The sequence below is a fragment of the Budorcas taxicolor genome, chromosome 10, assembly GCF_023091745.1.
Source record: "Budorcas taxicolor isolate Tak-1 chromosome 10, Takin1.1, whole genome shotgun sequence".
In the NCBI taxonomy this organism is placed as follows: domain Eukaryota; kingdom Metazoa; phylum Chordata; class Mammalia; order Artiodactyla; family Bovidae; genus Budorcas; species Budorcas taxicolor.
In genome coordinates, this window is record NC_068919.1 from 19,426,871 (window position 1) to 19,438,952 (window position 12,082).

Genomic DNA, 12,082 nt, shown 5'->3' on the forward strand with positions numbered 1-12,082 from the left:
CAGCTTTTGCTTCATTTATTATGGGACTTTATTGTTAGGTGCATGTTTTCTTGGTGACTTGACCTTTCCACTGAGATTTCTCTTTATCCCTGGTAAATTTTCCTGTTTTGAAGTTTACTTTGAGAAAAACAGCTGCTGCAGCTTTTGCTTGATTTGTGTTTTGCATAATACATCTTTAAAAAAATTTTTTACTTTTAGTTTCTGTATATCATTATATTGGGAAATGGGTTGTTATATAAACAATATATAGTTTTCCTTAAAAAAAATTAAACTTTCTGTCTCTTGTCTTTTATTTTCATTTAGCAGCACGAAGATTTCTTTTTTTAGTTAAAGCATAATTGACATATGACATCAGTTTCAGGTATATAACATAATAATTTGGTATTTGTATAGTTACCTCTGTCTTTTAAGTGTTGTTTTTTTGTTTGTTTTTGTTTTTTCCCCACTTTTCACATTTAACGTAATTACTGATGTGGTTGAATTTTGGTGTTTTAAATTATTTTCCTTTTCTGTCTTCCTTTTCTGCTTTCTTTTGGATTGAAATTTTAAAAATATTCGACTTTATATATGTATTGGTGCTTTTATCTCTCTCTAAGTGGTTGCTCTAGGCGTTATATACAAATATTTCACTTCACAGTCTACTTAGAGTTAATATTTTCCCACGCCAAGTGAAACATAGAAACCTTACAGCTATATGGATAATGTTTGTGTCTGTCCCTTTGTGTTGTAGCTGTCATGTGTTACATCGGTATGCATTTAACCTTTCCCCTCACCATAACATATATAATTTTTGGTTTATATAACATTATAATTTTTGGTTTCAGCAGTTCTGTTTATTTTCAGAAACATAAGAGGAGAAAAATAGACTATGATATTTACTCATTTACCATTTTTGTTGCTCTTCCTCCTTTCCTGAAATTCTAGGTTACCCTCTGCTGCCATTCCCTTTCTATTTGGAGAACTTCTTTAGCAGTTCCTTTAAAACAGGTCTGCTGGCAGTAGTCCTCTTGGTTTTCTTCTCTCTGAGAATATCCTTTGCTTCGATCCTGAACTATACTTTCATTGAATATAGAATTTTAGGCTGGTAGCTTTTGATATTATCCCACAGGGCCCCAAGACTTCATACACACCCATACGCACACTCACTCACTCTTGTTATTGACATATCTTTGAGTTCACTGACTGCTCTCTCATCTCCTCTCTGCTCTTGAGCCCATCCAGTAATCTTAGAGTTTTTTAATTCCTAAAATTTTCCATTTGGTTCTTCTTTCTTTTCTTGTTTGTTTTTTTTAAATAATTTGAGCTTCTGTCCTAAGAATCTCTTTCATTCATTTTAAGGTGTTCACCCTTGCCTAATGTGTCATGTTTTTAACAGACGCTTCAAAAGTCTTTGATAATTCTAATATCTGGGTCATCTTGGAGTCAGACTCAGGTAATTGTCTTCTCCCTTGATAGTTGGTCAGATTTTTGTGACTGTTCTTACTTTGTTTCTGGTAGTTCTGTATTCTCTCCTGCATGTGTAGTATGTTGTGTGAGATTCTCTGTCGTCTTAAAATCCTTTCAGAAATGATAAGGATCTTTTATTTGTTTTAGTAAACAAGTGAACCCAGTTAGGTTCCACCTGCAGTTCTTTCTCACCTTGTGTACAGGTTGATCCCATTAGCTGTTCAGTTTCCTAAATCTTTGCTATGTTCACTTTGTCCCTCCCATTCCCACTAGGTTGATCTAGGATTTGGGCAGCGGTTTATATCATAGTTCTGTTCTGGAAACTTTTATTCTTCTTTGGCTGTTCCACACATGTATTGCTTGCATTTGTGCCTAGGACTTGGTTCATCATAGAATTAGGAATCTGCTTCTGCGTCTCTCTCCTTAGTGATTTCCTCTGTGTCCCAGGGGCCCTTTTCTTCATTCCTCTAGCTGAATGTATGGACTTCTCTCAGTTTTAGTTTTCTGCCTGTCATGCCTTGAGGTGAAGTGGCAAGAGAAAAACAGAAAATAGTAGGGATTCTCTCACACCCTCCACAACAGAGTCCTTCCTTGTTCCTCTGTTCAGAGCAGTGGGTTTTCCCTGGTAGTTCTCTGTGGTCTGCAGTAGTGTAGTTTCATGGCTGGGACTGGTCTCAGGCCAAGGCTGGGAGAAATAAATAAAGGAAAATGAGAAGTATTCTCTCTGACTTCTTCAGGGGCATTTGCCCTAGTCCTCTGACCAAGAAGGTGCGCTTGTCTGAGTTTTTGCCGATCATGCCTATTACACAGTTATGCCTATTTGGCCCACGCTTGCGTCCAAGCCAGGAGGTAAAACAAACAGGATACTCATTACCATCTTATTTGTTGTTCTTCCCTGTTCTCCCCAATCTACCTGCTGTTACTTGTTAGAGGACTCTTGCTGGTTGTATTGTGTGCAGTTTTTAGTTGTAATTGGTGGGAGGGAGATGCCAGGACCAAAAGTCAGTTTGTTCTGTTTTTAAATAAAAATGAACATGATTAATGTGTAACTTTTATTTGAGTAAAGGTACCCATTTCTAAGTGTATAGTTTGAGCTTTGATAAAGATTTTCCCTCATCATTACCAACCATCACATTTTTCAGTCCCTCAAATGCCCTTGTGCCTTATAGCTTTCTGTCATCCCCTCCTCATTCTGCCTTGAATTACCCTGTTGTGGAGGATATAAAAGATATTTAAACATATGTAAGTAATGTTTTTAATATTCCTTTGGATTCTCCCACATGGAATAAATGAAGGAATATTAGATCCAGATTGTCCTAGGCTAGAATTTCCGACTATTGTACTTAATTAGAGGTATGATGGAGAAGGGGATGGCACCCCGCTCCAGTACTCTTTCCTGGAAAATCCCATGGACGGAGGAGCCTGGTAGGCTGCAGTCCATGGGGTCACTAGGAGTCGGGCACGACTGAGCGGCTTCACTTTCACTTTTCACTTTCCTGCATTGGAGAAGGCAATGGCAACCCACTCCAGTGTTATTGCCTGGAGAATCCCAGGGGCGTGGGAGCCTGGTGGGCTGCCGGCTGTGGGGTCGCGCAGAGTCGGACATGGCTGAGGCGGCTTAGCAGCAGCAGCAGAGGTGGATGCTGGGTAGTTTTTGTATGCTGCTGGAGCCTAGTCACAGTTCTCTCATATTTGAAGTGGGAAGTGGGCATGCTTCCCTTACAGGGGGCTTTGGGGATTAGATGGGGCATATAAAGTACTGTGTTGTGCCTGTGTGCTCAGTCTCTTGTCACGTCTGACTGGTTTTTGACCCCATGGACTGTAGCCCACCAGGCTCCTCTGTCCATGGGATTTCCTAGGCAAGAATACTGGAATGGGTTGCCATTTCCTCTCCAGGGGTTTTTCCCTACCCAGGGATCGAACCCACATCTCTTATGTCTCCTGCACTGGCAGGCAGATTCTTTGCCACTGGCACCAACTGGGACGTTCTTACACAGGGTCTGGAATACAGTAGATGGACAGTAAACGTTATTTTTCCATCACCTTTCCTTACATTCAGTGCACATAAATGACTTGAGCCAGCTGCACTGAGATAGTGACCCAAATATATTTATTTAGTATTGTGAAATATTCTCTGCCCTGAAGTGTAGATCACTGGCAAGATATAGCTATTTTGGCATTATGATGTGGTTTAGCCAAATTTTCCAGTATCCTTTATCTAATTTCCCCAGTATCCTTCTGGGGAAAATTTTATGGCATGTACCTAAATAAAGTATGTACATTATTTTTTTAGGTCTTTATTGAATTTGTTACAGTATTGCTTCTGTTTTATGTTTTGGTTTCTTGGCCAAGAGTCATGTGGAATCTTAGCTCCCTGACCAGGGATCGAACCTGCATCCACTGCATTGGAAAGCGAAGTCTTAACCACTGTACAGCCAGGGAATTAACTGTAATTTGGTTTTTTGGCCCTGAGGCCTGTGGTATCTTAGCTCCCCAACCAGGAATTGAACTTGCTTCCCCAGCATGAGAAGGTGAAGTCGTAACCACTGGACTGCCAGGGAAGTCCCTGTGTACATTACTAAACAAACACTTACACCTACACAGAAATTTTTGAACAGCCCAAACCAGAAAGATTGCCATGTTTTCTTCATCCTGGGGGACCACTGGCCTAATGTTCTGAATCCCTTTGGCAACAAGCAAGTTTAGGGGTGGAACCTAGGAATCTGTTTTTTAATAGAACATTCCATAGTTATTTTTGAAGAATCAATAAAGCAGGTTTGGAAACTCTGGGCGAGACCAGTTTTTGATGTGGGATCTCAAACACAGAAAAGGCACTTAACAATATTAGGTCAAAGAGGGCATTTCCCCACCTCTCCCATTTTTCTCTTTGCAAGTTGAGACTTAACAGTTCCTGAAAAATTTTTCCCAGTGGCAGAGAATGTATAGTGTTTTGGATGTCCCAAAGTTATAGTTACAAAATCCCAGTGAGTACTACTAAATTTCCCTAATTGGTGGGATTATTGCCCTTATTTTAAATATGACTGAATAACTATTTCAGTTATAGGCAAGTGAAAGTTGCTCAGTCCTATCCGACTCTTTGTGATGCCATGGAATTCTCCAGTCCAGAGTACTGGAGTGAGTAGCCGTTCCCTTCTCCGAGGGATCTTCCCAACCCAGGGATTGAACCCAGATCTCCTGCATTGCAGGTGGATTCTTTACCAGCTGAGTCACAAGGGAAGCCTACAATCCTGTTGGAAAAGAGCTGGATATGTGATAAAATCTATATTCTGTACAAATATTATAATTTAGGGTGAGCTAATAGGTTTCTTTTCACCTATTCTTATAGACTGACAGTGTTTTCCTCAAATGGTGTGTTGAAGGAAGATTCTTAAGGAAGTCTGAGTCTAAGAAGTAAGGAATACCTAGATGGATTAGCAAAATGTGCTTGGAGCAGAGGGTTGGGACTTACAATATCTGCATCTTTGGCTTTTTTGCCAAAGGTTAGTCGGACACAACTTAGCAACTAAACAACAGCAGCAATGTAGATGTCTGTGAATTTTTGTGACAAATGGTATTACTAAGAATAATTGATAGGGATTTCTTTCATGACATTTTTATACAGGATTGCTTTTAAACTAAGTCAGTAATGTGTGTTATTAATTCAGCCGTGTCCAACTCTTTTGAGACCCCGTGGACTGCAGCTTGCCATGCTTCTCTGTTCATGGAATTCTCCAGGCAAGAATACTGAAGTGGGTTGCCATTCCCTTCTCCAGGGCATCTTCCAGATCCAGGGATCAAACCCAGGTCTCCTGCATTGCAGGCGGATTCTTTGCCGTCTGAGCCACCAGGGAAGCCCAAACACTTACTGTGCCGGAACATTGCTGTCTAACTATGGTTTATATGCAGAGACCATTTTTGAAATGTTACTTGATATAATAAAATCATACATAAAGTACAGATAAGCAGACTCAGGTTTGAATTTCACTTTTGACCTTGTAACTAGCTCTGGTGTCTTTGAATAAGTTGGATTTCCTTCATCTTCTAGGCCCCATCATCTTACTGAGGTAAAACTGTTCACTAGTTTCATGGAAAATGGGAGGGTCTGTGACATCACTGCATGATGATGGGGCAGTAGACTTTGGACTCTGTGGTTTCCTTTGAGAAATGAAATAGTGATTACAGATGATACTCTATAAAATATTTCATAGTACAGATGTTTTGTCTTTTTCATTAAGTGTGGGCCTTTTGAATTAAAAATGGTTTGGACTGATTAGAGCTATTCAGTACATAAAATATTAGAAACTTTATTGATTTACAATGTGTTGATGTGGCAGTCTGTTAAATCTAATTGCAAAAAAGTTCACTTTATTAGTGCTTGATTTAATACAGTAGTTTTTCATTTAATTTCTTCTTGGCTTATTGTGAATTCTGCTTTAGAATCTCATAGAAACATGACATTAGTGTGACAAACTATTTGTAAATAGTCTTGCTCTTAAAATGTTGTATTTTCTTAGGGGAATAAAGAAATACCTTAGGAAAAGTAATTTGGGTGGGGTGTTATAGAAGAGTAAATTCAACCTAAAAAATTCACTAAATGTCAATAAGTGCTATTACCTTAAAATGACTTTTTTTCCCCCCTTCTTTAGAATCCAGCAACTATCACAAGAATACTCCTTAGCCACTTCAATTGGGATAAAGAGAAGCTAATGGAAAGGTAAGGAACTATATTGTGAGCTTTATACTTAGAAGTAATTATGGAAAGCCTGTTGAACTGAGTTTATGAGACACAAGTAAGGGATTGATTTATATACTTCGTGAACAAACCCATGTATGAATAGTATTTGCTTTGATATATTCCCCATGTGTAAGTTTGCAATAAACCTAGTGTTAAGGGAACTCAGGCTTGTTTCTTCTTTTACTTTGGAGGTGAGGTGTGGGGACTCTGTTTCAATATCTTCTATAGTACATCCCCTTGAGTACTGAGAACTAAAAGTAGGTGTTTTGTTTTGTGTTTTTTTTTGTTGTTTTTCAAGGACTTAATATATTAGAACACATGAATAAGATCTTCCTTTAATTACTTAAAACTTTCTTGCCCATAAACTTTCTTCTGTAGGCATAATAGTGACATTTTCTTCAATAAATATAAAGAAGTTGCTCAGGGTATCCTTACCACTAAAACAGCTGTTTGGAGTGGTTCTCTGGTTTCAGTGCATGACTAAATCCCATTGGGAATTTTCTCTCTGGAGATGTTTCTGGTTCTAAAGGCAAGAAATTACAAGGACTAGAGAATGACAGTAATACTGCCTTCTTTATCTTTTTGTCTTTCTTAGATTGGAATTTTGGAGCACTTGGTAATAGAATGAGAGCTGTTACTTATTCTATCAGTCTAAAACCAGCAGTTCTAATTTTAATTTTAAAATTACATACAGTTTTTGTTACAACCTGAGAATCCAAGTATTATGAAAAATAAATGGAAAATAATTCCTGTGTGACTTTAGAATCAAAAACGCTTTGCAAAACATGTTAATTAATACCAACAATATTATGAAGTTTCTCACATCTTGCACCCCAATACAATTTAATAGTAACAGCAATAATTGTTAATTATTGAGCCCTCTGTGCCAGGCATTATTTCATTTCATCTTAGTGATAGCTTTATGGAGCTACAAATTATCATCCCCACTTAATAGTTGTAAGACTTAGAGCTTCATATATTTGTATGAGTTTTGTAACACAAGGAGTTAACACTTAAACTCAGATTTGTTGGACTCCAGAGCTTATGTTCTTAGATACATACTGTCGAACTTTCCCAGGTGCTTGAAGAATAAAATGCTCCTTGACTAGTGTGGTGGGTTTTTTCCCCCTGTTTTTGCATGGATCTGACCTTTTATGAAAAAAATCAGTGGTACTTTTAATTTTGGTCGTTTGTTTTCAAACTTACTGTATGACAGCTCTGTTAGGAAAAAGGTAGGTTTCATTGTTTACATCTGATACTCCTCTGCTGAGCTAGACTTATTTATAGTTTGTTTCTTATCAGTGTATCTCTCTAAAGGCATTCTCAAATTTGCCCTGCAGCATTGCTGACACTGTTGAAAGCATTCTTCAATTAAATACTGTACTTAAGTATGAATTGAAATAGGTGGCTTCTGGAAACTTCTAATATGTATGAACATTTCAGTTTCTCCTTGTAATTCCAGTTTTTGTTTTGTATATTCTGGACTTGTAAATCTTTTGTGTTTTTAAATCAGTGTGCAATACCTTTTTGTCTCACATAATGTTTCACATTATAGCCTATGTTGTCTGGTGGTAGCACTGCTATACTTTATTTTGTAATTACTAATAAGTTTAGATTTAGTTACTAATTTCCTTGATTTGTGCTTTATATTTACTATGTTTTCTGTTGGGTTATTTGGCTTGATCAAGTTTCCTTTCCCTTTGTTCCCCCCTAATAATTTCAGAGTTATATGTTTTATTTCAGTTTTTTAAATGATCACCCTTATAGTTTGTATATGCATGCTTAACTATAAGTTTATAACAGTATACTATTTATATTTGTGTCCTACACAAGACAAAAACTGTAGCATAATTTTCTTCTCTGTCCTCCCCTCTTCCTCTCTCAGTTGGATAAGTTGATATTTTGAAGTTTTCATTTAATGTTAGGCATTTTTACTATTAGTATATTTAACTTTTTTGTTTTTTGGCTAAAATTTTTGATTCATCCCACTGTTTTCTCCATATTTACTTTTCCCCCCTCCAGAATAATACATTCTTTAGTCCTCTAAGAGAAATTCTTTTTTTTTTAATTGGAAGATAATTATTTTACAATATGGTGCCGGCCTCTGCCACACATCAGCACGAATAGGATGTAGGCATACATGTGTCCCCTCCCTCAAGAGAAATTCTTAACAGTTTGAAATTGTGGAGTAAGTTTGGAAAATATAGCTAATTGCACACTTTAAGTCTGAGGACTCAAGTTTTTAGTTTGGGAAATCCTTAGCTATTACTTGTTTAATATTACCTTTTTTCCATTCTCTTGTTGCTTTCTAGAATTCCTGTTGGTTATATGTTGAAACTTCTGGATCTCTTTTCCACCTTTTTAAAAAATGCTTCTTCTGTACTTGTCTCTTCACTTTGGTCTGTGAAAGTTCTTCAGGTTTACCTTTAATTCACTAACTTGCTTTTCTTACTGCATCAGCTGTTTAGCCATCTTGAATTGTTTAACAGTATCCAACTTATTCATTTTAATAACTTTATTCTTGTTTTGTGGGTGCTGTCTCTCTAGGCTGGTGTCAATAAATAAACTTAGAGTTTAAAATATGTATTGGTATTTGTGTATCCTTCAGAGTATATTATTTTCAAAATGGTCACATTCTGGGCTATAATACATTCCAAGAAAAATTGATACGTCGCTTCTATTTTCACACTTGCAAAAAAACTCAGAATCCAAAATTGAAATTACTAAAAGTTAGAACTAAATAATGGCAGGTCAGATGTGGAATGTGGCTGAAGAGGAACAGTGAAATTTATAGTCAGTATCTATAAAAAAAGATAATTAGGGAGAAAACAAACTGCACCTTTGAAACAGAAAGTTAGAAAAGTATATAAAACAAACTCAGAGAGTAGAATAGTTATTTAAGATAAAAACAGCATTAGTGAACTAAGAAACAGAAATAAACTGACCTTTGAAATGGATAAAGGGAAATAAGAGAATGAGAAAACAAGACCTATGGAGAAAATATTTGCAAAAGATACCTGTTACCTGAAATACATAAAGAATTCTTGGAACTCAGTAGTAGGATAAAGACTCAATTTTAAAGTGGGCAAAAATCTTAATATTTACCTTATCAGAGAAGAGATATTTAACATCACATATCATCATTAGGGTACTGCTCATTAATATGGGATTGTCGAAATTACCACCACACACCTTGGTTAGAGTGACCAAAATCCAGAAAATACCACCCAGTACTGATGAGGATGTGGAGCAGCAGGAACTCTCATTCATTGCTGTTGGGAATGCAAAATGGTCCAGCCACCCTGCTTCCGGTTTGGAAGTTTCTTACCATATAATCCAGTCACGCATCTTAATAGTTACCCAGATTAGTTGAAAACTTGTGCCCACCAAAACCTGCACATGGGTATTCACAGCATCTGTATTCATACTTGCTAAAACTTGGAAGCAACGGAGATGTTCTGCAGTCAGTGAATGGATGAACGGACTGTGGCACACCCAGGCAATGGAATATATCATTGCTAAAACGAAGTGAGCTATCAAGCCATGAAAAGACATGAAGGACCCTTAAATGAGTATTGGTAAGTGGAAGAAACCAGTCTGGAAAAGTTGCATACTGTTTGATCCCAAGTGCATAACATTCTGGAAAAGGCAAAATTATGTAAATAATGAAAAGATCAGTCGTTGCCAGAGGTTAGAGGGATCCAAAAGAACCTTTTGGGCAGTGAAAGTGTTCTTTATGAAACTGTTACGATAAGTATATGTCACGTATACATTTATCTAAATGCATTGAATGTTCAGCACCAAACCTGACACCTAATGTAAACTGTGGGTGACAATGATGTGTCAATGTAGGTTCATTGCATCAAATGTACCACTCTTACGTGAGATGTTGACGGAGGGGGTGGTTGTGTGTGTGTAGTGGCAGGGGTTATATAGGAAACCTCTGTACTTTCAACTTTGAGCTTAAAATTGCTCTTTAAAAAAGGTCAAGTTTATTTTGAAAAAGAGGGAAATAAATCATTGTAAATCATTGGCAAATGTGATTAGGGTAAGAGGAAGAGGCACAAATAAACAATGTTGGAAATAATGTATAATTATGGTTAGGAAAACATATTTCAGACGTTTTATTTAATACTGTGTATACCACCACGGGGCTTCCCTGGTCTCAGGTGGTAAAGAATCTGCCTGCAATGTGGGAGATCTATGTTCCATCCCTGGGTCGGGGAGATCTCCTGGAGAAGGGAATGGCAACCCACTCTAGTATTCTTACCTGGAAAATCCAATGGGCTGAGGAGCCTGGTGCATTACAGTCCATGTAGTCTCAGAGCCGGACACAACTGAGCGACTACACACTTAGACCACTTATACCATTACATTTGAAAGCTCAGAGAGGAAATTACCCGTCTCCCAAAGAAAAAAGTAGGAAGACAACTGTAGGAAAAGGTAAATACGCTAGAAGATCCCTCTCCTTTCCCAAAAAGCACCAGATGATTTTATGTTCACGTTCTATCTCAATAAATCTTTAAGGAGCTACTAGTTCCTACTGAAAACTATTTTAGAATGTTAAAAAAGATAAGGCATCATTATTTCATGTTAGTCAAATCAGAATAAATCTGGTTATGATATTTGACAAAGACAGCATAAGAAAACTACATTTGTTATGAACATAGCTTTTGATTTCATGAATAAAAAATAATTGAAATAATAATGGTCTAGTAGGATTTCTCCTAAGAATGTGAGAATGGGTCACCTTTAGGAAAAAACTTGTCTGTAGCATTTACTACTTTTAACAGGTTGATGAAGAGAAGCCAAAAGGTAATTATAAATGTCAGCAATGTATTAATAATATTGTGTATTTACCCCTGAGTCAGAAAATTTTTTTTGCAAACTAAGAAGGTAATTTCTTAGATTAATAAAGGATATCAACTAATAACCTATAGCAAAACTATACTTAATTTTGAAATATTAGAAATGTGCCAGTTAAAATCAAACAAGGTTATTGACAGTCACCACCATTTAAATGTATTGGGAGTTCTAATACATAAAATAGTACATGGAAAATTAAATAAGTGGCATGAAGATTGTTCTGGGTATGTGAGGATTATGGGTTTTTAAAAATTCTTTGTTTTTTTGTATTCTGTGAATTTCCCTCAATAATTGCAGAAAAACTTTATAACAAAATGATTATTTAATTCAGAAAATACACATTTATTTGTAATGAAAGCACTTTTCTGTAAGAAAGAAAGAAAGACTTCTCTGGTGGTCCAGTGGTTAAGACTCTGCGCTTCCAGTGCTAGAGGCGTGAATTTGATCCCTGGTCAAAGACCTAAGATCACATGTGCTGCACAGCATGACCCAAAGAAAATAAAACATTAAAAATAATTCTTTTAATTAGAAAAGAAATTTCATACAAGAGAAATTCTGTGAAGACAATAAAATCATTACCTAGGAGACTCAAGACAATCAATAGGTAAACTATTAAAGCACATAGAAAGTACCTAAGAATCTTTGTAAATGCCAGTGCCCGGGCCCTTTCCCATTCTTACCTCTCCTCTCACCCCATTAATAGCCTTGAAGAATGAAAAGAAACACGGAGTTATAAGGAGGCTCAGCTTCACTGACACTGTGCGTCTCCCAGTTCTCAAGTATAACAGTGAAAGTTACTTGTATGATAATCTTACAATATTTAGGATCCCAGGAATCACAAGCAAAGATAGATAATATGGGCAGTAAATTTTGTTACATAGCATTAGAAAAAGATCTTGTTTTCCAGTTGGTGACACAAAGTGAATTCAAGTATTATTTCTGTTCATTTTGACATACTTAAAGATGATTCTTACCTTGGTAAAAATTGTGAAGTTTTAAATTTCTTCCTCTCTCTTTTCTATACACTAAGCATAT

At 36.7% G+C, this 12,082-nt stretch overlaps 1 protein-coding gene across 1 annotated transcript in view; it reads left to right on the forward strand.

The window, feature by feature from the left end:
* ARIH1 (ariadne RBR E3 ubiquitin protein ligase 1) overlaps positions 1-12,082 on the forward strand; it is a 101,434-nt gene that overhangs the window by 38,699 nt on the left and 50,653 nt on the right. Inside the window, exon 2 of the mRNA XM_052646199.1 lies at positions 6,093-6,160. Within this exon, the coding sequence (XP_052502159.1) occupies positions 6,093-6,160 (68 nt within the window). The remainder of the gene's footprint in view (positions 1-6,092; positions 6,161-12,082) is intronic.